Here is a 27,068-nt window from a genome sequence, read left to right as displayed (position 1 = left end):
ATAATCGGGAAAGTGCAGAAGTTGGAGGGGGAAAGTACGTGCCCTCTGTACATTGGATTATGCTGAGATATTTTGCTACCTTACCGTGTGAAGGCAGGGTTAGCCTGGAGACCACCACCTGTAACCAGTGGTGGTTATACCACCAGTTTATACCAGTTTCCCATCACGATATTCAGAAATGCTTAAGTTTCTAGAACCTACGCCAAACTTTGGAAAGGAGTTGAGGCAGTGTCCAAAGCTGGCATTAGTTTCGGTCTGTCTGCCAGGTAATGCACACCTCGGATGATTCTGTGCTGTGCCTGCCGTAGCACCAGAGGCTCCCCCCCACCCCCACCCCACCCTTAGGGGAGTCGCCTAATGCACTAAAAGTAAGTTACATGCCCGGAACACGAAGGGTTTTTAAAAGTGATTTGGGATGGGGGGAAGTGATGATTATCCGAAGAGTCCTTAGTTGTTGTTTGTCTGGTTCCTGGCAAACTCAGCCCTCTGTTGTCTCTCTTCTTTCCTCTCCGCATCCATCACATCTTCCAGAATTGCTTAGAGAGAGCTAATTAACTCACAGCAGTTCACAGCCTAGACTGAAGTGATACGGCGTATTTCAAAGTCTTCTATGCTTCTGAACCAGATTTTTTCCCCTTCTAACTGCAGATTAATAAAGCGTGTGCACTACAAGAGGAACAGGGAAAAGGATTTTAGTGAAGGTATCCTGATCCTGAAAAAGTCAGGAAGGGCTTCAAGCCCATCTTGGACTTCACTTCACAACTTTGTAATAAAAGAAAATTTTTAAATAGAGCCTTTGGACGTATTTCATCCTTATTTGGAGGGCAGCATTATTTTATTTTGGGCAAGAATATTGTATGTGAAATGAGGCTACTTTTCAAAGCAAAACACACCCGGGTTTTAGGTTGTTTTGTAGGTATTTAATATATCCTCGAAGTATTACAGGTAGTTGGATGGCTTGCGTGTTGTTCTTCGAGACGTGTTCCTTATCCCTTGTGACATTGTGTTTGCCGTCACCGTGAGTGATGTTTTCTCTAGTGTTTTGTATCTTCTTCGGTCGGTTCTTTGGATTGTAGAATAGAATGTCTTTCCCAGGACCAATATTGTATCTGAAAGTGTTTTTGAAAATAGAAAGTGGTTTGTGTTTCTGTTGTCTTCATTTTTTTACCTCTTTATATGATGGCTCACTTACATGAAGAGATGTAGCACCGGTAAAAAGTTGTTTTTTTTTTTTTCTTTTCACCTTAAAAACCTCACACAGGATAGATTTCTCTTGTCATCAGAGATAGACAAAGTGAATACAAACGTATTTGCCGTGTCTGTCTTTAGTAACAAAACAACTTTATTTTAGTGCATTAACTTTTAAGGTCTTTTTATTCTCGAAGATCAGCCTATTTATGTACTACGTGTTCCTCCAAAGTTACAGCGTTACAGTTATTGGAGAAATGAAATATTCTCCCGGTAGATGAAAATTACATTTTGATTGAACATCGTTCCTTATGCAGTCACCCATAAATATAATGCCTTCTGCTGTCTTTTCAGAAGATGGCTACAGATGTGATTTCTGAAATGACAAGAAAATAGAACATCTTAATGTTTTAGGTAAAACAGATGGTATTTTTGTTTTCGGCAGAACTCTCTCCTAGTGAAAGCAGCTTAATTGGTGACAAGACTCTCAGGGTCAGCCAAATTATGGACGGTTTTTGTATCTGGTTCCTATTATTTGCTTTAGTATCAAAGGCTTTAGAATAATTAGAAAGGAGTATTTATCCTTCTCATTCCTATTTTCTGTTATGCCCTGGAAATAGATGTAAAATTTTTTTAGACCTGTTTTATTTATAAAAGCTGTAAAATTGCATGGTGGTTCTACTTTGGTTATATTTTGGCTTTTAGAAGTGCTTTCCTCATTCCTGAAATATGTAGTTGCACTTTTGAAAGTTAACGCTTTACGGCGTTGAGTTACAGCTATAAATAGTATTTGCAGTGATCAATTCCATACCATTGAGTTTTGGGCCGATTTCATGGTCAGGGGCTTAAAAAAGAGCACAGTATTGTGAAAGGAGCTCTGGGCCAAGAGTCAGAGGCTCATTTTAGTCCCACCTCTGTCACTAAGTAGTGTCATTTTTTTAGAAACCTAATTCTGTTGTTTCATGTGCTGGGAGAGAGGGATCTGAACAGGTGATCCCTAGAGTTGCGTCTAGCCAACGGTGTTTTTCTTGTCTGTTACAACGTAAAATTGTATATAAAGGCTTCATCTAGATAAACACCAGGAAAGGAAGCTTCTGGGTGGAAAAACCCAACTGTGGAAATTAAGCCAGTTTGTCCAATGACTGAGACATAGGTGACTCTTTTCCGAAATGCCACCACTATTGCAGAACGGAGACTTGTTACAGCAGTTCCCTTCCTGCCACCGCGTACAGAAAGCCAGAGCTTCCTGAAGGAGCAGCTTGTGTTGTCGTCATAGCAGCTCAGGAAGGTGGCCTCATTTCAGTCTCCACAAAACTCCTTCGAACCGCATTCCTGGCGGCGGAGGTGGTTGGAGGGTTTCCGAGAGAAGGCTCGTCCCCAGGCGGACACAGCACTGGCAGAGCAGCAGTCCGAGAGCCCTGGGGACATCGGGGCTCCAGGTCCGCAGAGGGCGGTGCACTTGCAGCCCGGCCACCTGCAGCGTCCTCCCCGCTGCCGTCCCACCTGCAAGGTGCCGTGGGGCCCGGCTGCTCGAATCCAGATCCGGCTCTGAGTGGGTGAGCAGGCTCCTGAACCGCTGTGTGCATCTGTGCAGCAGGCGTGATTCTAGGACGTCATGGGTTCGTTGGAAACTGAAGGCTGTAACTCAGGTGGGTACAGGCCGAGAGCTGGTCAGCGTGCTAGGGGCAGGGGAAGGCAGCTGTTGGCGCGATTGGCATCATCGCCATTGCCATTCCCATTATATCTGAAAACTCCCTGCCACCTGCCAAGTTCAACTCTCTCCCGAGTTAAAAATAGTAGAATCATGTCTTTAAGGCACAGTGCTACTTGGGACTTACTGCTTTGTCAGTTAGCACCATAAACGAGCATAATTCTCTACTCAAAGTAGTATTTTCCAGCATAGAGCTTTCTAGAATATTTACTTAACAATCACATACTTTTCATCTAAGCTAAGAGCCTTTATTCGAAATATTTTGTGGAATCCGTGGATTTGAGATAGAGTATATTCTCAGAAATTAAATACGTAGTTGACAACCGCAGCTTTAGGTCCTGCTGTCCTAATGTTTCATGAAGGGCACGCGGCTGTACATTTGGATCTGGTCAGCTGTGCAGTGCACTTGTGCACTTTGCTTTTGAATCTTGTCCTTGGACGAATGACTGTTCATGACATAGTAGATGGAAATAGTTTTGCCCATGAATTTTGAGAAAGTTATTTCTCCTACGTATAGGAAAAAAATGGTGAAAGCATCCCATGTTGGGAAGAACAGGTAATATTTATAGCCTACTATATTCAAGTATAATCGTAATTTTTATTGTGGAAAAAAGAAACTGTTCTGTTCCTTAGTGTTCAAATTCTTTTGCCCCCGAGATGAGACCATATTTGTTACTTAATCAACTGAAAGCTTTCAGAAGACATCATGTCTTATTTTTCCCCTTACAAGCATAAGTTCTATTATCTGGTAATTGAAGAGAAGCAAGACTGTGATTATACAGTTTCTGGAAAAATGTTTACGGGGAAACAGTTAAATATTTGCCCATTTAAGAAGGCGTCTCTTATAGAAACAGAAAGGTTTTTAAAGTGTGAGGCCTTGGGCAGCCCTGGTGGCGCAGCGGTTTAGCGCCGCCTTCAGCCCAGGGCGTGATCCTGGAGACCCGGGATTGAGTGTCACGTCGGGCTCCCTGCATGGAGCCTGCTTCTCCCTCAGCCTGTGACTCTGCCTCTCTCTCTCTCTTTCTCTCTCTTCATGTCTCTCATGAATAAATAAATAAATAAAATCCTTTAAAAAAAATAAAGTGCAAGGCCTTGGAACTTACATGACAAATCTTGTGCATGTATGCATGACTCCAGTAAGTGGGGTCTGTGTGAGGTATTCAAAGGTTAGAAAATACATAGAATTTCAAAAGGCCGGGAGTCTTTTTTTTTATTTTTCCCCACAGAGTACTTGAGGTTTTCCCTGTTTTCTCTGTACTGTTTGCTGTGAGACCTGCACCGGGACAGTGGGGTTGGGTCCCATCAGGCCTGGTGGTCAGTGGACAGGATGTGGAAAGGCATCCTCCCTGGGAGAGAGGGTCAGACAGCTGGACACAATTCATTTCAGTCCTTGCTTTGGCCCAGTTCCAAGGACCCCAAGTTCTTCTCATTGCCCACCCCTACCCTACCCTCCTTTCCAGCCCTCAAGATTTGCCTTTATGCGTTCGGTGGTATAAAGTGTCAGTCTTTGTGATGTGAAACCAGATCCCAGCCTTCATTTTTTCTTTTTCTTTTTTTCTTTTTTTCTTTTTTTTCAGCCTTCATTTTCAAGAGGAATAGTATCACCTATGTGTTAGTTTCCTCTTGCTGCTATAACAAATTGACCACAGAGCTAGTAATCAAAAAAAAAAAAAAAAAAGAAAGAAAAAGAAAAGAAAAGCACACTTATTGTTCTACAGTCCTGGAGATCAGAAGTACGAAGCCCGTTCCGCGGCCTAAGGAGGTGTTGGCAGGGCTGGTTCCTTCTGGAGGCTCTGAGTGGGGAATCTGTTTCTTTGCCTTCTTATGCATTCCTTGACCGGTGGCCCCTCCCCCACATACTCCAGCCTCTGTCATCTCTTATCACGTGGCCACCTTCTCAATTGAACCTTCCTATATCTCTCTTACAAAGGACCCTTGTGTTTATATTGGACTGAGTTGGATAATTCAGGAAATCTCACCATCCCAGGATCTTTAATTTAATTGCATCTGCAAAGTCTTTTGCCGAATAAGTTACTTACAGGTTCTGGGGATTGGGATGTAAGCCTCTTGGGGGGAGGGGGGGTGGCGGAGGCGAGTGAATTATTCTGCCTACCATACCCCGAAATCTAATTTTTGTTATTTCCAGTAGATAAGTAGATTCTGAGTCTGGGATAATTAATTTGAAAGCATCAAGATGAGTCTATGTCGACGTTCCTCAGGCACCTCAAATTCAAGAAGTCTAAACCTTGGATTTATCACCTTTGTCTTGAAACCTCCCCCCACTACCATCCTTAGGTCTTCAGCCTTGGTTACTGGGACTACCGTGTCTGTCTGACCCTAACTGGAAACCAGGAGTTATAGAAGATTTTTTTTCTTCTGGTTTTACTCAGTCTTCCCCAGGAATCCAAAAAAAAAAAAAAATAATAATTCCTACTGATAAGATATCCTGCCCATTTCTCAGATTTGTTCCTCTTTTCCTATTTCTGCCACTCCTGTAACTTAGGTTTAGGTTTTTCCCTTCCTACCTGGGCTGTTACAGACCAAACTTGCTTGGTCATCCTGCTTTTAATCCTGGCTCCTTAGGTTCTCCCTCTACCTAGCAACCAAAAGTATCTCTTCAAAATGAATCTGACCATGTAAAACTCTTTAGTTACTCCCTAAAACTTCTATAATAGGGTTTGTGCTACTTATAATGATTTAAAGACACCCATTTTCACTGTGACTTGAGATTTAGCTCCCTTTCTAGCTCATATATTGGCATTTTAGAGGTTCACTTCACTGTGTAGATTTTAGTGGTATTGGATGGCTTGTATGTCCTGAAAATAACACCCTCTCTCGTATCTTTGGTTTTATTCTCACTACCTACAGTGTATTTTCCTGCTTTCCTTTACTTGGTTATCCCTCCCCTGCCCCACTTTTAAAGAATTGCTTCTTTTTTTTGTTGTATTTTTCTGATTACTTTAAAAGCACATACTTTTTGAGGAACAGGTTTTATCAGTTAAAGTCCAATATCTGGAACCTGAGTCATTGTGATTCTTTTGTCTTTTTCTCCTTGCTATTTATTAATGTGGCTCTGTCTTTCAGGATGCCTTGAAATTTCATAGTAAGTGGTAGACCCTGGGGCACCCGGGTGGCTCAGTGGTTGAGCGTCTCCCTTTGGCTGAAGTCATGATCCTAGAGACTCGGGATGGAGTCCCACGTCAGGCTCCCTGCATGGAGCCTGCTTCTCCCTCTGCCTGTGTCTCTGCCTCTCTCTCTCTCTCCGGGTCTCCTGAATAAATAAATAAAATCTTAAAAAGAAAAAAAACTTAAGTGGTAGACATTGTGTATGAAATTTATGTAGGCTCCAGAAAATATTTTCTTCTGGAAAGCATTCAGTGTTCTTCCCATCAAGCACTGTGCTAAACTGAGACTAATTTATGTCTTGTTCATCGAGCTCTCCAAGTTTTCAACTAATAGTCTTGTATCTTCTGTGGGCCCTACTCCATAGTAGGTTCCGCAGTGCCCTGAGGGGGCGCCTGGGTGGCTCAGTCTGACTCTTGGTTGCAGCTCAGGTCATGATCTCAGGGACCCAGCCCTGGGCCAACTTTGCGCTCAGCAGAGAGTCTGCTTGAGATCCTCTCTCCCTCTCCCTCTGCCCCTCCTCTTACCCCACTCCCTCTGTCTCTCTAAAATCCTTTTTTTTTTTTTTTTTAAGATTTTATTTATTTATTCATGAGAGACAGAGAGAGAGGCAGAGACACAGGCAGAAGGAGAAGCAGGCTCCATGCAGGGGTCCCGATGCGAGACTTGATCCCGGAACTCCGGGGTCACACCCTGGGCCAAAGGCAGACCCTCAACCACAGAGCCACCGAGGCGTCCCTAAAATAAATCTTTAAAACAAAACCAAACATCATGAAGGGTCTCTGCTCTACTTTTCATAGGCTTTCTTTTTAGGGTTTGAGGCCCTCCTTTCTGTGCAAGGGCCCAGGATTGACGTGTGTACCGCGGGGAGAGCCCCGGGTGTACGTGCAGCCTCCGAGTCCAGCAGAGAGGCCGAAAATCCTCTTTCGGCCCCCTTTTCGGCCCCTCTGCTCCCCTGTGACCCCCCCCCCCCCGGGCTCTGCCCGGAACCCCGCCGTCCCCGTGCTGAGCCCCGGCAGGTGCTCCCTTCCTGGCGGCCTCCGCCCCCCAGCAGTTCTCCGGCCCTCGAGCCGACGACGCCTGCCCCCGTCCGCGTGTCGTGGCCGGGAGTGGGCGCTCCGGCCTCCCGCCCCTCCGTCTCTCCCGGGTCGGGTCTCCTAGAAGCTGAAGCAGCGTTTATTTTTCAGCTTCAGTTTGGTAGTTGAAAAATGTTCACTTTCTCTGCTTGGGTGTTTATGTTTCTGTTGATTTATTTGTAAGAGCACTTCACAAATTTTCCAAATTTGATTTTCTTTTATTTTTTTATTCTTCAGTCTTATTTTTAAGATAGAAAATGCTTCAGCTTTTGTTATCAACTCTGCTAGCCTTTCGCTTTGCTATTTTTCACTGTTAGAGTTACAGAGAGCCTGGGTGCCCCAGATGGTAGATTTATTTTTTCTACTCCTCTTGCATCATTTTTAATGTTTCCACGTCTTTTAATCTAGACTCAATGTTGTGTTGTTTGGGGGTTTTCTGGCATATTGTTTTAACATGTCTGTTTAACCATTTGTCTTGCCCATCTATTATTCTAAATATATTATAGAATTGTTTTGCTCTTTCTCCCAACAGAAGGATTTCAATGGGATTTCGACTAGCATTGCATAAGATACATGAATTAATTTTGGGAGAGTTGGGGTTTTTTGGTAGTCTTTTACTTTTCTCTCCTAGAAAAGTAGGTCTCTCCATTTATTCATTTTTATGTCTCTCCATAAAGTTTTGTTGTTTTCTGTATATACAATCATTTTGTGTGAAATTAATCTCCTATTTTGAATACTCTGCTGATTCTTAATCATCCTGCCAACTTTTTGTGTGTCCCGAAGGATGCTCTGTGCATGCCTTTGGCCCATTACCTACCCTCTTTATTGAACTTAACAGTTTCTGCCTCTCGCTTCTCCTAGATAATAGGTACTTGCAGGACAGGGACACATTCATAAGTTTATAACTACAAATACCAGGAGGTAGCCTTCTCTTTGTCCTTTTTTTTTTCTTTTTAAATTATTGTGCACCATGTGGTTGCTTTGTACATGTATGTATTGTGTGCACCTGTGCATTTGGTTCTCCCCTCCACATTATTTGAGCTCTTGTTTCAAGGCATCTTTGTTATCGCATCCGTGGTTGGGTTAATTTCTGTCATCTAGGTTTTTATATTCCTTACAAAGAAAAGCATGCGTAAGGCAGCGCAGTGACCTGGGTTAATTGAAACACTGACTCCACCATGCAGTGTGATTCTGTACCAGAGTCCTGGGTCAGGACGCCAGGAGGATTATGTAAGGAAGAGGGGAGACGTAATTGCTATTGAGATTCTCCTTTCTGTCAGATCTGAGCTATGTGATTTTCCAAACATTTTATCATTTAACCCCAATAGGGGTCTTGTCCCCTGATTGGATAGATGAGGATATTAAGGCTTGGAGAAATGAAATACTTTGTCCAGAGCCTCTCAAGTCCTCAGTGCAGTGCTGCGGTTTTCAGCTTGAATGTGTTTGATTCCAGAACCCAGGAATCCCTGAACTGTGTGATTTTTGAAGACCTGCCATGTTTCAAAATGGCTCTTTTTTGTTTTTAATAACTTCATTTTTCCCCCTAGCAACGAATATGGTAAGCATTATTTTTTTTTTAATTTTTATTTATTTATGATAGTCACACAGAGAGAGAGAGGCAGAGACATAGGCAGATGGAGAAGCAGGCTCCATGCACAGGGAGCCCGACGTGGGATTCGATCCCGGGTCTCTAGGATCGTGCCCTGGGCCAAAGGCAGGCGCTAAACCGCTGCGCCACTCAGGGATCCCAGCATTATGTTTTAAACCAGGAAAACTAAGTGGACTATATCAAAAAGACTTCAAGTCTATAAATTGAAATTTTTATAAGCCTATAAATCCCTCTTTCCACTTTTAGAAAATTCTGTAAGTTTACTGCTTTTCTTTAGATTATGCTCCACTAATGAAGGCTACTTAGAGAAAATGAATATATTCTTATTTGAAATGAATTTTTTACGATGTTATCATTAAGAATCAGACACACTGAGCTCTAGTCTGCTTTATTTTTAACTTTCTCTGTGATCTTGGATCTGTCATTTTTCCCTGTATAGCTCGTCGACCTTAAAAGCATTTTTGTGTGTGTGTGTGTGTGTGTGTGTGGAATTAAAGTAAATGAAATGAAAATGATCTGATAAAACTATAAAGCCCCACACTAAGTAGGCATTATTTATAAATGATATATTCACCCAGCGGGACTTTTGTGCATTACTCATTTATCAGCTATTTGTTGGATGTTCTTCTGGGTCAGGTACTACACTGGGCACAGGAAGTTACAATGAGTTTTCATATAACCTAATGTTTGCTTAATTGGTTTTAAACTGCACTTAAAGGGAACTTGCAGAGACTTCTCATTCAGTCTCAATCATGACTATATGTAATGCTTTTTAAACATTTTCCTTGAATATTGTTTTGTTTACCTCATATCTTGGGGTCATAAGATGGCCTCCTTAGTATATGTCACAAGATTTTTTTCTGTTGCAGTGTTCCAGTTTATAAATTCTCTTTTACACACATAGTATATTGAAGTGCAAATGGCTCTGTTCATTCTGAGCTGCTTGAAGAAAGAGGCTCCGTGGGGATCTTTGGCATCAGGGAGGAAAGTTCTTCACATATGAATTTGGAACTAAGGAAATCTCCACAGGAAACCCCCATTGTTAGAAAGATGCTTATAAGCTTGACCTGTGAGTTAAAATGGTTAAGAAGAGGGATACATAGTGGGTACAGTTAAGTTTAAAGCCTTGTTGTGGCCCTATTTGCTGGGCGAGTCTTGCCTGCATACCTAACCTCAGTGAACCTCAGTTTCCTAGCTGTTCCCTGGGAAGGATGAAGGGCTGTGCCTTATTAGTTGCCTATACATCCTGAGGGCTGGGCCCTGCAGAGAGGAAGCACACTAAGTGGTAATGCCACGGTCCCTCTGACCACGAAGCACACACCTTCCACTCTGCCCTTCATCCAGTCCTAGAAGGAAGCCCATGTGGTCCTAGTCTCTTGTTCATAGTTGGCACTGATTAGATTTGCCTTAAAGAGAGATTGCCATGGTTGTCTTTTTTTAACATGGCGCGAATCATTCCTACAGAGAGGGTGAAGAAATTCTAAATATATTCATCCTTGATAGTCTTCAAGGACCGAACCATATTTACAGTGGAATTCTAGTTCTTTTCTAAAATGATTCCCAAATTTGACGTGAGCATAGATGTCCTTTCATTTTTCTCCCAAAGTAGATCATAAGCTGTTGTCTAATTTGATTGGCAGGTAGCATATCAATGCTTTGTCTTTGTGAGGTGAGGGTGGTTCCTTGTACACAGAGAATTGAGATCACTGCTGCAACCCCAAGTTAAGGGGGCCTGGTATCATAATGAGGATGAGGAGGCTGGGTGTGACCTAGTGATAGAGAATAGGTAGGAAGCTAATGAAATGTGGGGAAAACCAAGGGGAAGAAAGTTCTGGGCTTCCTATATAGTTACTTACAAGATGAAATAGAAACGACCCCCATTTTTAGGATATAAATATTACTCTTTTATTAGTGTGGATCAGATATTATTGATTTGCAGTAGTTGAGTTTGATACTTAGGATGTGAAAGCTGTTGGTTTCATTCACAACTGAATGAAATGGACTCATATTTGGGATGTTGGCAGTATAAATGTTGACTACCAAACATGATAATGCAAATGAACATTTAGTTAATTTTTGATTGTATACTTATTTCCAAAGGAAGATAATTCATATATGATTATACTTTCTCTGTACTCTACTTAAAAACGTATAGATAAGAGTTGTGTGTACGTCAGGTAAATTTATGCTGTGATGCACTTGAAGAACATGGTGTGAATCTCTAATTAGGTTAAAAAATGATTTTCTTAGCACAGCATTATGCTCATTATAAACTCTACACATTTAGTTTTTGAATAGATTCCTGGCATGATAATTATATAATCATTCAGTACAGTAGAAACATCATTATGGTCACATACTAATTAGCTACTAAAACGAAACAAAACAGAACCTGATTCACAGCTTATTATAAAATCTGATTTAGTATTGTATAAAACCAAATGTATGGTTAAAGTTATTATTTGCTTTAAACATGAATTTTTTTCCCTCTATGGGCCATGGGAAGGAATCAGCGTTCTGGATGCTTACTACCTAATTTATTGCTTGGGCACATGTTACATTTTATTATCAGAGCCCTTATGCCCAGCCCCGTGTGGTGGAGCATCTGAGGAACTTGCCAGTAGGAATTCTAGGCTCAGTACCTGAGTGTGCCTCAGGGCTTTTGCAGAGTTAGGATCCTGGCCTGAGTCTTCAGACCATGTCTGAGAGTTCCTCACCTCTTGCCTCTTACCTTTAATCCCCTGGGAATATGGGGCTCAACAGTAAATCACTAATTTCTGGGATGCTGATTTGAACATGTTGGGTGCTGAGAAGTGATGCTCAACTGTTTCTCTTCCTCTGTGCACCTTAGGAATATAGTATTGTCTTCCTGTAACAGTGAATCCTGGCAGTTGTGATTCTCCAGGGGGGGGTTGTGATGGGACAGGTCAGGTGACACGTAAGCCCAGGTAGAGGGTAGTAGGAGGGTGCTAGTAGGTTGGCAGGTCCCACAGGTAAGTCTGTTAAGCATACCTCTGGGGGGGGGGGGGGGAGTTGCCCTCTCTGTTCTTTAGAATTGCTTCTGTGGATAAACTAGGGTTTTACTAGTACATCAAGGCTTCACCATCCTTTGTAAATGTTTTTCACTGCGTGGCTGCAGCCCCTCTTCTCTCATGTACCGATAGAAACTTGGTGAACATCAGTGATGTAAGTTGGGTTGTGTGGTCCAGATGCATATTATGAGCTCTGGGAGTTAGACACGTCTTTATTGCTGTGTTGTCACTTGAGGCATCTCAGAATACTATTTCTGTCATAAGAGCTTCTCCTGATGCACCATTTCTAAATCAAACATTTTATAGATTTTACGCTACATCCTCTTTTTTTCTTTTGTGTTTTCCTGTTGTCCTTTAGTTTTGACCACAGCATCTGTTAATTGTATTTCTTACACGATTTGCAATGCAGTTGAGATACACAGGACACACATAGGATAAAAGAGGACTACTAGGCTTCCTGATGGACTAAGTACACGGTGCTAGCTTGTGTCTGCCATCTCTGATGTAGTTGTGAGGGGCCTGGGGGAGATGGGGTTGCTGTCTGACTGTTCAGTTCTTTGCTCCTGAAGTTGCAAAACTGTGTAAGAAACCCAAAATATTTCAATCAAGAAAATACCAATGAAATCAGTGAGTTATATTATTCAGACATCCTCTTTAAAATCCCTTTTGATTTATTTGAAGATAATATGATTCAAATTGATCATAACGTACAATCGCCTTTCAAAGGCTGTGTATTTCCTGAAGCCTGTGATAAGATGGTCTAGGACACTTCTCACAGGCAAAGCCATGAAACACTGAGCATCTCCAACTAAGAATTCTTTGAATATCAAAGAAGTTGAGAGAGGACTTCAGTAGAAATGATGAAGTGCTTGAGTATCTTTTACAAATTGTAGTTATGGTTAAAACTGTCCTATAAAAAATTAAATGCATGAAGGAGGTCATAATGTGCTAGTATAAAATATTGTTGAAAAAAGTGCCAGAAACTCCAGTTCATTCATTTTTGTTCATTCTAAGAATTATATGTAGTTGTAAGTATTGCCTAAACTTATTTTTAATAGTTTGTATTGTCCTTTTTCTAGCTAGGCCCAATCAAATCCTTTTTAGCACTGTTTGTTGTAAAACTTTAACTCCCTTTTAAAGTGGATTCACCTCAAACTATGTTTTTTCCAGAACCAAATCCTTAGATAATAAGGACCACATATATATGTGATTCTGCATGGATAGCCATACATTTTTGCTCTCTTTTAGTGGTCTAAAATAAATGTCAGGATTGTAATTGATATTAATTGTGGTAAAATATAAATGGGCAGTGTATGTGTTTTTTAATCAGCTAGCTTAGTCAAGGATCAAGAAATTAGTTGTATCAAGCTGATTGTTTTAGAAAGGCTAATAAAACTGTGTATATAGGTCATTTTCTGGGTCATGAAAATAACTTTATTATAGTTATATTAATGTCTTCCATGTGTATAACACTTTATTCTTGGAAGGTGAATCATTATTTCATTACCTTTTGTACTCTGTGTTACATGTGATGAAATCGCGTGTTCTCCAGAAATGTTACCAGAATGTTCCTTATAAATCCGCTCATAAGACACTCTGACCATCTATGAGCTGAGTCCTTACACATGGTGTGAAAGAAGTAAAAATATTTTTAAGACCCGAGTAGTGAAGCAGCTGTTTTTGCAGGTATCTTGTGGTCTGTAATCCTTCAGAACAAGAACGAATCTCAGTGGTCTCCATCTATGTGAGTTCCCCAACCGCACAAGTGTCTTCTGCTTCCGGAAAGCCAGTGGAAATTCAGATGAGTGCAGTCTGGAATACAGCAAATACTATTTCACAGACAGCTTATGAGGTATGTTTTTACCATCAAACTTAGAGGCCATTAAAAAAAAAAAAAAAAAAAGAGCCAGGATGTAGTTTATAAATGTATACATGCCCCCTTGAGCTGTCAAATCGTGTATGTGAAGTGCTTAAGGTTGTGAATAGCAGAGGGTGTAACCGACCAGTTTACTGGCACTAAAGGAAAAGAGATCCCGTGTTTCCTAGAATACGAAGATATTTGTTAGTGTGTATATATCATATGTTGTTATCAGTACGTGTCATTAGCACGTATATTGTTTATCTTTGTAAGTACTGGAACTTTTTCCCGAAGTGATGAAGTCATCATTACTTAGAAAATTTTGAATTTTTTTGTTTAACTCAATGGAATAACAATTATGCACATTGAAAGTGAGATAAATAATAACTTTTCTAAATAACTTCAGGTACTTGTAGGTTTTCATTGCAAAGGTGATGTAACACACCATGAAAGAAAGACTTTCTAAAATATAGGAAAGTGCTCTTTTCCTGAGATACTTGGAAATGGAAAATGTGGGCTGAAGTAATAGATGTTTTTGGAGAAAGTTCTTAAAGTAATATTAAACTGAACTCCCACATCACTAGAAAAGTTGGATTTTTGGAGTCTCGAGTGCAATTTAAACTGTACTTCTGAAGACAACAACTACAAGCTAGGAACTCTAAATGAGAATCACTTGGCTTGTTAAAAGCCATTGCTGGCTAAATTCATAAATTCATAATCCCTTAGGTAGAAAGGTATGATAGAAAAGTATAATAGAAGTTTTGGTCAGATGTTACAAGAAACACCATCTCTAGAAAATGGGAGAGTAGCTCCTAAAAGGCCGGGATCATGACTTACAGTGTGTGCATCCTCTGTGCTGTGTGCATTGTCTGCTGGACCCCAGGCATTTGATGGCTGCTGTTACCATGATGAATACTTATAGTATTACATTTACCATTTTTCTTTTTGATGTACTTGAATATCATAGTATTATAAAAAGATTCCTGATAATTAGGAAAAATCATTGTTTAACCCGAGCTCCTACCTTCATGGAGCATTTTCTCCTCTGAGCACCCGTGAGAAGCACTGTAGGATGATCAAGGCTACTCATATAATTTCATATATTAAATGAAAACATTCGTGCCTTCCATAGTCCTACCAGCTTGAAGGTAATAGAGTCCCTGGATAAACAGAAATGTGGATACTCTGCCCATAAATTCTCAAAACATCTTTATGATGAGTATGATATTCATTTTTAAATATGGTAGTTTTTTGTTTTTACTAGGCATGTAAATGCTTTCCTTTCAGTAGATTACATTTCTTTTTAAAAAATTCTCTCCTCTGTCTTTTAAAGATCTCTTTCCTAGTACAGATACCCCCACTGGGACTGAAAGTGTATACAGTTTTAGAATCAGCAAATTCAGACCCACATTTAGCTGACTATGTCCTGTATAATGGTAATGTGAAAGATAAAGGAATTTTCAACATGAAGAATGTGAAAAGTCCTGAAGAAGATATAACTCTTGAGAACTCTTTTGTTAAACTTCGGTTTGGTCAGTCTGGGCTTATGGAGGTAAGTTCAGAATAGTTTTTCAAATTCTTGGCAGGCTTATCACTTTTATTATAATATATGCAGATTATGTATGCAGAGGGGGAAAAGTTGATGCAGATATTCTGGGAGAAAGGATGGATGAGCTCTATGTATCTGGTATCTGTGGTCCACTAGGACAATTTGCTCCTAACAGATCTGTCTGTGGGTGGTGCTGCTCCTGGAACTCTTATTACTGGTCCACTAGATAAATATAGTGGAAATGAGAAATGTTTGTGGAAACTCTGAAAGCACCATGACACAGTAAATGTATGCCTCTTGAATCTAATAGTAAAAAATTTGAGTGTATATTTGTATATAACTTTAACTTGAACTTTTCTAGTAATTCATTTTTATTATACTTCACATATTGGTCCGTACCTACTGGAAATAAAAAATAAACCTGCTTCTTTAGCACACAAAGTTTGGGAAGCACTGGTCTACACCTCTTAATTTGTGTCTCTTTCTTCCCTAATGAAGTATGTTCTTTTCGTTTCTGTTAAAGTTTTAAATTCTAAGTATAAAGTACAAAAGTATACTTTTAAGATTTTGGGTGTTCATCCTGGAATTGTGAATGTTAGAGGCTGAATATTAGCATTTTTCAGTCTATCCTGGATTTTTGTTTTTGTTTGTAACCGCCATGGACATGGAACCAGATGCAACATAATTAATATCTTAATAATGAGTTGCTTTTAAACATTTTTTGATTCTTAGGAAATGGTAAATAAAGAAGATGGTAAACATCATGAAGTAAAAGTGCAGTTTTCATGGTATGGAACCACTAGTAAAAAGGACAAAAGTGGTGCCTACCTCTTCTTACCTGATGGGGAAGCCAAGGTAAGTGCCAATGAGCTGAGCTTTCAATAAGCATTTATTGAAAGACTAATGAATTAAAAAATCAGTGCATCTTATCATTTTGTCATCTATTAGGAATAGATGAGTTGGTTCCACTGTTTTCCTTATTGGCATTTGGCAATTTGTACTTGAGTGTTACGTAAACAAATTATTTTTTATGGTTGGAATTCATTAAGATGCTACAATGAACAATTGCTCTCCATGAAAAGAAGCTAGATTTGATTTAGGATGCAGATGCTATTGTGGTGTTATATACATATGTGGCATGGCATATATAGAGACAAATTATCTAGCCATATGGGAAAAATAAATTGCCCACTGGGCCATTTTTCTCCTTAACTTTTAGCACTTGAAAAACAAAACAAAACAAAAAAATGTTTTCTCTCTCCTTGCCTGTAAAGGTGTAATATATGCAAATTTTGGCACATTTTTGAAAATGCAGAAAACAGTAAAATTTACCAACTATTGCAAAGGCCATGCAAACCCCTGCCAACATTTTGATGTATTTTTTATTGTCTTTATTATGCATATCCCTTTCTCCCCCATTTTCAAGTCTTGTCTGAGTAAACTTAAACATATTATTTTTCATTGTGACAGTGCTCACAATCTGATAGTATGTTCTTTGAAAACAATTTTAATACATACTGTTGTGATGAAAAACTTATAGCTATAAGATGATTGAGATCTGAGGGTCCAATGTCTAACATGGTGACTATAGTTGATAACTCTGTATTATATAATTTGCTGGGAGAGTAGAACTTAAATGTTCTCACACACACAAAAATGTATATATATGCGGAAAAAAAGAATTTCTTATTGTTGGCATCTGTGGATTTTTTTCCCCAGTGCTTCACTACTGTAACATTGTGATAAGCTTTCTTCGTAGCATTCTTTTTATGCAGTGTTGATTATTTCCTGAGAATAACTTTCTAGAAGAGTCATTTTGTGTCAGTGGATGAGGCCTTTAAGACTTGATTTCTCTTTCTCCTCTAAGATGACTGCATAAATATTCACGCCCACCAGCGTTTTTGAGAATAGCTCTCTAATACACCACTCCAAGTACTGAGAATCAGCCATATCACAAGCTGTACCTATAATAATGGGTGAAAAAATATTTTACTGTTAAGATTTTGTGATTATTAGGGACGCTAAACTTTATACATTTATTTTTCTCTCCTCTATCTTTTGTGAGTTTCCTATGTAAGTTCTTTGACCATTTTTCTACTGGTATGACTTATGGATCTGTAAGCATTCTTTATGTATGGTAAAAAAATTAATCCTTTTTCCTATATGTTGGAAAATGTTCCATAAGTGTGTCATTCAATTTAATTATTTTATGTGTAGTAGTATTTTTTAAAATTTTTGTGTAGTCCTGTATTTTTATTCATTAGAGCCTCTTCCTTCACTTTTCTACTTACATAGGTTTTCTCCACTTGAAAATAAGTTTAAATATTCTCTATATTTTGTTGCCTAGAGACCTGTCTCCCACAAAAGTTACTTTTGTTTTACAATTTAGAAAAGCCCGCTGACCAAAATCAAATGATAGATTTTGAAGAATAGCATTATTCACCTTAAGGAGTCTAGTTTTTTGTTGTTTGTTTTGATTTTTTTTTTTTTTTTTTTAATCAGTGAGGAATTAAAGGTAAACGACAGCTCATAGTAGCCATTCCAGGATGGGCAGTGGCTCCTAAGTATAAGCTGTATCAGTCTGGTCTCACTTAGATAGGAATTTGGTTTTTTGGTTTTTTTAAAAAGATTTTTATTTATTTATTTGAGAGCGCCAAAGAAGAGAGCACAAAGGGGGAGTGGCAGAGGAAGAGAGAGAAGCAGGCTCTGTGCTCAGTAGGGAGCCCTACGTGCAGCTCCATCCCAGGACCCCGGGATCATGACCTGAGCCAGAGGCAGGTGCTTACCCCACTGAGCTCCCCAGGCACCCCAGAAGTTTGGTTTTGATTGTGCTTAAACTAAAGAAGAAAAGTAGCTGTACTTACAGAATATTATGCATGGACAGTTGTGACTAATTTATTTAAAATTATTCTATCTTTAAATAGCTCTAATATTAAATAAAAAGACCAAGAAAATTATCATATGTTTATAAGGAGAAAATAAAAGACTATCAGGAAGGCAGCTGGGTGCGTCAGAAATGGGCAGGAGCCCAGAAATCCCTGTGCCAGCTTTCATCTTCTTCCCTTACTTTTTAGCTATATGGTAAAATTAGGTTCAAAAACTTGGGAAACTCTAACGCATTGTATTAATTTCAGAATATTTTTTCTAGAACCAGAGAATATGTACGGTAGGAAGAAAATTGCACGGTTCTGAAAATCCAGTGCTACCTAAGTAGTCCACGATGCAGGCCTAGCTTGTTGTGCCATTATTGAGCTTCTGCAGCCTGCAAAGCTTAAGAAACTATAATTCCTTGAAAAAAAAAATAAAAGAAAGAAAATAGAATTCTTCATAAATGCTTTCGGGGGCAGCCCAGGTGGCTCAGCGGTTTAGCGCCGCCGTCAGCCCTGGGGTGTGATCCTGGAGACCCGGGATCGAGTCCCACGTCGGGCTCCCTGCATGGAGCCTGCTTCTCTCTCTGCCTCTCTCTCTCTCTCTCTCTCTCTGTGTCTCTCATGAATAAATAAATACAATCTTTAAAAGAAAAAAAAATATTTAAAAAATAAATAAATAAATGCTTTCAGTTCGTTCCTGTGTCACAGAAGTTATGTTTTGTTCGTTTTTCTTGATACTAGATTCTAAATGACGAAACCTAAACCAGTGGTTGCCATAGTTTTTTCAAGTTTGTAAATTTGCTTTATATTCAGCTAGTTCTTTCTAGTAAAAGGGCAGTGTGTTTTATAGAGTAGTACACCTAACTGTGGTTAAACAGTGTCTCTGAATCCTGCTTTCTGTTTGCTTAGATGACTCCCCGTGGTCATCCTTGCCACCTGCCCTGACCCCTGAGCATTAGGGGGCCATGGTTATAATAAATGTTTGCCTGGGAAAGTGTCACTGCTGCAGAATGAATGGTATTTCTAATAAATAACGTAAGGACAACATAGAAGGGTTTTGACTAGAAATTTTTATAGCTGGGGGGAATGTTTGTAGATCATTTAGGACAGTCAAGTTGTAAACATTTTTATTTTCTATTTTCAACACTTTTGTCTAATGAAAAACCTTATATTCGATTTTTATAGCGTGTGCATATTCTGATACCTTGTAAGGTTTGGTTTTCACTTGAAATTACAAATATCAGGTGTTATATATTTGCCACTGTGGACATTATAATAAACATTTCTTGGAAAAGTTAAAAGCTGAAATTTTTTCCTAAAAATGTCATTTCCTCCTCAGCCTTATGTTTACACAACACTGCCCTTTGTCAGAGTGCAACACGGAAGGTTCTATTCGGACGTGACTTGCTTTTTTGAACACGTTACCCATAGAGTCCGGCTGTACAACATACAGGGTAAGAAAACAGAGAAGCACAGTTGTATAAAACACCTGTGTACCGGTTCTTGAGTTTTTTTGCGTGTCATTCCTAATAAATTAGCAATTGGTTTTTGAGCATGGTTTGCTTGCCATCATATTTACCGTGTGGTTTAAAAATCTAATACTACTTACCTTTTGATGATCAGAAATGGTAAAACATTTAACTCTACATATACATGTCCTTTTCTGTATCTTCTCTTACCTGTCATAATATTTGTGTTGGTCATGAGCTCACTAATTGGGATCTTTATTTCTAATATTTAAAAACAGCGTTTTGCCTTTTTTTCCCTTTTCTTTTAATTTTACAAAATCAAATACTGCTTTGGGTTAGTTAGTAGATCACCGTGTCAGAAATGCACTCACTCCCCACCCGCTAGGGCCTTCCTTAAATACGGAATGTATTACAATAGCAGGTATTACTGGAATTTAACTTTCTTTTAAGAGAAATGTTTATATCACAAGTTCTTTTTGTTTACGACTCTTTACCTGGTCGAGTGTAAAATCAGGTGATTGTTTATTGCTCTTCAACAGTGCTGAGCAGCATCTTTACCAGGCAAGTGGCAGTAGAGAGGCTTTTAATCTTTTTAGGGACTTAACCATGGACAGTGGCTCTTGTCCTTCCTTAGGGTTTGGGCGGAGCCGTGGTACCCAGACACTCTCAGAGTTGCACATTTATGTCAGTTGATGTTGAAAACATTCACTGTTTTTAGAATGGAGTATTTTTTCCACCCACAGATTTAGTCCTTGTAACCAGACCACTTACCTTGGTATCAACTCTCTTAGAAAAGGACCTCATAAAAATGCCACTTTAGATTTCTCTTTGCTGTAAGCTAGGCTGAAAAAGTTAGAAAAGGAAATACTGTTTCCCTGAATCTTTACACCAGTAGATAATAAAGCATTTTAAAACTAATGATAAACTGTATGGGCAGGCACTGTTTGCTTTTTTTTAGGTTTTGTGGGGAAGCGGAGGGTACGATGTTCAGGGAGTGTTCACTTGGCTGCCTACAAGAAAGTCTGTGGTTCTGAAGTGATCTTTTATTGAGTTTTCTAAAATCTCTAGTGAGTCAGAAACAATATTTTTGACCATCCCTTTCTCCTCTTACATAAGCCATTGTTCAACGTCCCTGAGAGCTCTAAAATTATACTTTGAGCTATCACCAGAGGTTTCATTTTATGGGTAAAAAGTACCGTCATCACGCAGGAGATGTGCTTTTCTGCTTCAAGATTTTCTTAAAAAAATCGTAACGGAATAGTTCTTCCTTGGGTACAACACGGTGCCCACTTTGGCCCAGCCCTGTGTCCTCACGCATGGCTCACCGCTGTTCATCGGCAGGTGTACTTAGGGGATGGGCCGTGTCACAGAGTTAACGCGGAAGCAGCCCACCAGAGAATTCCGACTTCTCAGTCAAACCTGTTTGCTTAATTGCTTTTGCTTTTGTTTAAATGAGTCTGTCACCATCGCAGCAGCTCCAGAGTTTTCGCAGGTTGTCCAGGGGATCCGGAGCTCATCACAGAGGATGGTTTCTGCAAATTAGAGGCCCCTCTTCTTCTGCTGTGACTGTAAGCTCAGTTTGCTGTCATATCCCGGTGGTGGATTTGGAAATTAATAGGCTCTGACTTGCCTGTGTGCTCATCCCAGCAAACATGCATTCATCAGACCTTAATGCCTTTCTTTTCTCCCCTGCTGAGCTGTCCAAATGCCCAGTGGCTGAGTAGTGGTCCCTTAGCGCCCCTGGTTCTGCTCCAAGATTTAACGGGCTCCCCACCCTCCAAGGCGACAGTGCCAGCCCTCACATTAGTCAGTTAAGAAATAGAAGTTGTTCTCAACTAGGCACTTAGAGTGTTAGCATCACGGAAGTAATAATAGAAAAATAAGGATGCAGACCTCACATCGCCTCTGGATGTCACAGTGGATGGAATCAACAGGCTGAAACCTTTGTGTTAGATTTTTGTAGCTTGAAAGCGGAAGGCTTCAGAAGTCGGTGGGAAGCGACAGAGAAATAGGTTAGGTGTAATGTGAAGTTAACTTAGAGTGCTTCTCCAGGTGAGTTTTGCTGTTCTTGCCTGGATTGAACGTGAAGCCAGCGTACGTAACGATTCGAAGCGACATAGCAATCTTGCTTTTCGCTCTCAGGCCCAGAGCATTTATTTATTTTTCCATCGTGGAATTGGTCAGTGGGGGAGGGAGGTACCAGTTCATCAGAAACCATACATCCTCCTGGGTTTGTATCCGAGCCCCTCTCAACAGTTCTCCCTCGTGGGAAAAAATAAGCCCAGTTGTGGAGGGAGAGCCTTTTCTCAGTGGCCTCTGTGACCTGCTTCTGTCCTTTTCTTTCACACCCCGTTGCGTGAAGCTCACATTGTCTGGCTCCTGGCTTGTTGGGGTTTTAATAACATCACTGATCGAAACCTAAGGAAGAGATGGGAAGTCTTCAGGGTGTTTGGGTCGTGAGGAGCTCAGAGTGCCGGGAAAGGGTCTGGTTACGCTGCACCAAAGCAGCTATACTATGAAATACTTAAAAGCCTGGGGTGTTTTAAACTTTGGCCTCATGTAAACCAGGCATCTGGTGATCGATCAAAATAACATGGACAGGATGTGGCTTTGCGTCGTAGGTGTAAAGAAAACGGCAGCCAACTTCCATGCTGTTGTCGATCGGCTTGTGTTCAGTATTTCTTAAAATAACACAAATATCTACTTTGAATTTAACTTACGAAACTATCTTTGGATATATGCTAATTTTGCCCCCCTTTAAGCTGACCAGATGCAGTTGTTTGAATAGAGCCTGTTTGTTGTAAGTACCTCACTTATGAGCCAGAAAAAAATGGGGCTTGGGGAAGAGAAACTATTAATATTTTATGATGAGATACTATAATTGTATGAGGTGACTAAACCATTACTTATGCAAAAGATTTTATTACCTCTCAGCAACAAGGGTAAAGAAACAGAGTTGATATTATGGGTATCTGTCTTTATTGAATCTCTATGCTAAATCTTTCAAATTCAGTGTGTTTGAAGTATTCTTTTAAAAAACTAAAGTGATGCAAGCCCGATAAAATATTCTTAAATTCCTCAATCTCTGTTTTAGTTACTCTTTGACCATTTTCTACCCGAAGTAACCTTAGGCCCAAATTAGGCTTTGAGAGAAAACAAAATCAAGAACAGAAATCAACCAGCACTTCCCAAATTGTAAGAACTGTGTGGTCATCATTGATTTTGCAACAAACTGAGTTGGGAGGCGTGGGTTTAACCAACTTTAGTTTTCTCCCTTGGTGTTTTATATTTAAGTTTTCGTGTCTCCATTTGCGTTCTCTCCAGCTTCTGAAGATGGTAGGAGGTGCGGTTTAGAGTCCTCTCTTGACATCATTTAAGCTATTAAAAAACACACTGTGTTTCTTTTCATTATTGTTCAGACATTACATTCAAAAGGTTTCTAGAAATATTAAATAATATTTAATATTAAATATTAAATATTTAATATTAAATATTAAAGAGGAAATCTTGGTGCTCACTAATTTTAAAAGATCTACAAGATCAGAGGCATTTGAGAGATTTCTAATGAAACGTAATGCTTTGACTTATATCAGGTTAAATAAGAAATCCAATTTGCAGCACCCATAATTTAATGAAATGCCCTTTTGGAATTTTTTTTTTTTTCTTCCCCCAAAGGATATATTTAGTTTGTAGAAAATAATATTTTTCTGGAGGAAAAGGTGGGAGACGTGACGATTAATTTTTCTTCTACTGTAATCATCTTTCATTAAATTGAAGCTTTAAGTGTTACCAAACAGGCTACCTTTTTTTTTGTTGATCTTGAGTTGGAAGATGGAACGTAATACAAGCAGAAGCCCCTGCCACCCCCCTGTGTTGTATTTGATACTGTACCATCACAACGAGTACACACCTTGCAGTGACATAATGATCAGAAAGTGACATTTGCTAGCTGTGGCTTCATTTGTCTTCAGAGCTGTAATTATTAGGCTTTGCTGCCCTAGTTTTCTGACATCAACAGCTACTTTGAAGAATTAGGTTGCTATGGGTTACCAATGTGTCATGTACATTTTATCTAGCACAAGATTCAGGTTCCAGATCTGTTACCATACATACCTTCAAGCTTTTGTCCCCCCCAGGACTACGTTCTCCTAGGCAGGTGTTTGTGAGTGAATGAGTATGTGTATAAACCATGTTTTAGCCCTTAGGAGAAATATCTAAATGCAATACTTTTGCCTATTTTCCGCCACGTATTATGAAAGTACTGTCTGTAATAGATCTTGCTAAGAGAAAGCAAGTAGCCTGGAGGTAAAATGTAATGAACTGCCATCAAAAAGTATGGAAGAAAAGACTTTCCTTTGGCTAACATGACTGAATAATTTCCTTGCGTTGGGTATGGTTAGCATTCAAAAAGAGATTGCTTAGTTTTTCTCTGTTTTGAATATATAACATAATTGGATTCATAACGTGACCCTTGACTTTGAGAGAGTCAAAAATGAACTTCATCTAGTTAAACACAGAATCACATTGGGAATTAGAGATCTGAATCCTTAGTTGCACCTTGAAGCCAACCAGAGTGACCTTGAGTTTGCCCTTTAATTTCTTACAGACTCAGTTCCTTAAACTGTAGAAAGACAAAATGGTCAATTAGGTGTAACCATTAAGGAGTCTTCACAAAACCTAGTATCACATAAAGACTCTGTCATGCTTAACTCCTTGCTCCTGAATTATTCTAAGGATGCTTGAATCTGGGCCTTCCATCCCTGGAGTCCTCCTACTTGTAAACAAGGTCTCAGAGCTTCACTGAAGTTGTTTTTATTTCCATAAAAAGATTCATGAGGATATTAAAATGGTTTGCAATCAATCTCTCACTTTTTTTTCCCCCCAGGACTGTGTTCCATATTTAGTTTAAGAGTAAAAAGCATTAAGTAAGTTATGGCTAGGCAGACTTAGATAATTAAAACATTTTTGGAATACCATAATACGCAGTTGACTGCTAAGGATTTTTTTTTTCCTGTTAATTGGAACTTTTAAAAATTGAAATAAGTAGCTATGTGTCGAATCTGATTATTCCCTACAGGCATGAAAGAGAAGGTTATTTTAAGGGACTATAAGCACATTCTGGGTACACAAATTCAGAACTCAGGTTATCTTGGGGGCTGTTTGACAGCAGCTGCTGTGTTGAAGGCATAGCTTCTTAGCAGGGAAGCATCATCCCCCACAAATAAGTGTTATACTAAACTCAGATGAAGGGCACAGGGATGGGAAATACAGGGGAAGTGTGATGGTGAAGAGCTTGGGCTCCAGAGTCAACGCACCTGCATGTCACTTCCAGCTGCCATCCCAGCTCCGCTGCTCACCAGCTGCTTGACCTTGTGGAGGTTATTTCCGCTCTATCCTTGGTTTCGCCATCCTTAGAAAGGTGACAATATCAGTCTACCTCATAGGAGTGTTGGAGGATTAACTGAGTTAATATATATAAAGCCTGGCACGTATGAAGTCTCGTGTCTCCTTAAGAGGATGTGTGGGCTTCGGGCACCTGGGTGGCTTAGGTGGATAGGTGTCAGACTTTTAATCTTAGGATCCAGAGGTCAAGCCCCACATTGGGCTCCACAGTGGGTGTGGCATCTACTTAAGAAAAAAAAAAGAGGATGTGCAGGCCAGATGAGTTAGACTTAAGTGTTAAAAAAAAAAAAAAGAAAGAAAAAGAAAGAAAGAAAGAAAGAAAGAAAGAAAGAAAGAAAGAAAGAAAGAAAGAAAGAAAGAAAGAAAGAAAGAAAAGAAAAGAAAAGAAAAGAAAGTGGCCATTGAGGGTTGGGGGTATTATTAGGGAAGATTTGATAAAGGAAGTTGAGATGCTACATCTTCAAGAAATGTTACTTACGTAGGCAGAATGGAAAAGAACATTACAAAGCATGAAGGGTTCTTTCAATTAGACTCCTTTGTTCTACAAGAATTTGAAAAACTCTCTATTACATATACTTGAGTTGATATCTAGTTTTTCTTTATACATTTAAAAATTTGATGGGCAGCCCGGGTGGCTCAGCGGTTTAGTGCTGCCTTCAGCCCAGGGTGTGATCCTGGAGAACTGGGATCGAGTCCTACGTCGGGCTCCCTGCATGGAGCCTGCTTCTGCCTCTGCCTGTGTCTCTGCCTCTCTCTCTCTCTCTCTCTCTCTCTCTCTCTCTCTCTGTCTTCCATGAATAAATAAATAAAATCTTAAAAAAAAAAAAAAAAAGACTTGCACTAGCCATTTCTGAGGCTCTGACATGCTTTTCCCTTTAAAAAAAAACTTGCAAAGGATATTTTTTCTGGAATTAATAAATATTGACATTTTAAAATAAGCATATCTAGTGAGTAGCAATTGGATTTCCAAATCATGCATTTTTAAAAAGGCCTGAATAAGATCTTTAACAGTCAAATTTCACATACTTATTTTTTCCCTTGAACTCCTATTTCTATTTTATCTTAATGTAATATTTTTATGTTTGAGAGTCTTGCTATTGATCAAACTTTCATTACCCTTTATGAAAGAAATATATATTATACGTATGTGTATATTAAGTTTAAAAATTCTGTCATTCTAAAAGTAAGGATTAAATTTGTTCCGAATTGAGTTATAAAAGTTATTGTAGTATACCATGGAACCATTCTGATCATTTATTTCATGAACTTTAAGGGAAACCTTGCTCTCAATGGAAGAACCATATGTACCCTTTATATCTCTCTATGTTCATGTATCCATTAGTGAATGTCACTTAATTCTAGAACGAAATGGGTTTCAGCATCGATTCTTCTTAATTTCTGTTTTATAAATGTAAGGCAAAGAACGATGTTACCCTAAATAAGTAGGTGGGTATGGGAGGAGTTCTAAGGATGTCATTCAGTCCCTGGAACGCTTTGCGAGTCCTATGTCATAAATCACAAAGTAATCTGTTGTCAAACGTGAATTTCAATCTCTTATGTTTAATGGCCTACTTGCCTAACAACTTGATTAGATACACCTTCAATTTTGTTGAAAGCAAACAATAGAAAGTCAGGTGTTTTGGAAAAAAATTATTTGTTGCCCAGCCATTAAAGTCCAGCCAGACTCCAGTATTGCAGAGTATCTTTGCTCAGCGTCCCCTGGAGTTAGGATGACGGAGTGATAGGGTACTGCTTCCTTTTTGGTAAGATGGGAGGAGGAATGATAAAAGTGTGGGTTTTTTGTTTTTTGTTTGTTTTTTAAAGATTTTATTTATTCATGAGAGACAGAGAGAGGGGGCAGAGACACAGGCAGAGGGAGAAGCAGGCTCCATGCAGGGAGCCATACATGGGTCTCAATCCCGGGTCTCCAGGATCACGTCCTGGGCCGAAGGAGGTGCTAAACCACTGAGCCATCGGGCTGCCCTGTTTTTTGTTTTTGTTTTTGTTTTTAAAAAAGAACAACTGCTTGTCTCTGTGGTAAGATCAACTTGAGAAATGAGTCCATAGAATCAAAAAAGGAAGAACTGCTTACCTCGTGGCGGGATCAACTTGAGAACTGAGAGTCCACAGTCGGTCTGCAGGCACCTTGGACAGGAGCGGGTTTGGGAGAGCAGGAGGTA

The 27,068-nt window shown here is 39.5% G+C and overlaps 1 protein-coding gene across 1 annotated transcript in view; it reads left to right on the top strand.

Moving 5' to 3' along the window:
* MAN2A1 (mannosidase alpha class 2A member 1) overlaps positions 1–27,068 on the top strand; it is a 161,497-nt gene that overhangs the window by 105,220 nt on the left and 29,209 nt on the right. The window contains exons 13-16 of the mRNA XM_038532169.1: positions 13,426–13,591; positions 14,931–15,149; positions 15,879–16,001; positions 19,356–19,470. Coding sequence (XP_038388097.1) covers positions 13,426–13,591; positions 14,931–15,149; positions 15,879–16,001; positions 19,356–19,470 — 623 coding nt within the window. The remainder of the gene's footprint in view (positions 1–13,425; positions 13,592–14,930; positions 15,150–15,878; positions 16,002–19,355; positions 19,471–27,068) is intronic.

This window comes from Canis lupus, chromosome 3 (assembly GCF_011100685.1).
Source record: "Canis lupus familiaris isolate Mischka breed German Shepherd chromosome 3, alternate assembly UU_Cfam_GSD_1.0, whole genome shotgun sequence".
In the NCBI taxonomy this organism is placed as follows: Eukaryota; Metazoa; Chordata; class Mammalia; order Carnivora; family Canidae; genus Canis; species Canis lupus.
Note: the sequence above shows the minus strand (reverse complement) of the source record. Positions and strands in the feature narration are given on the sequence as shown.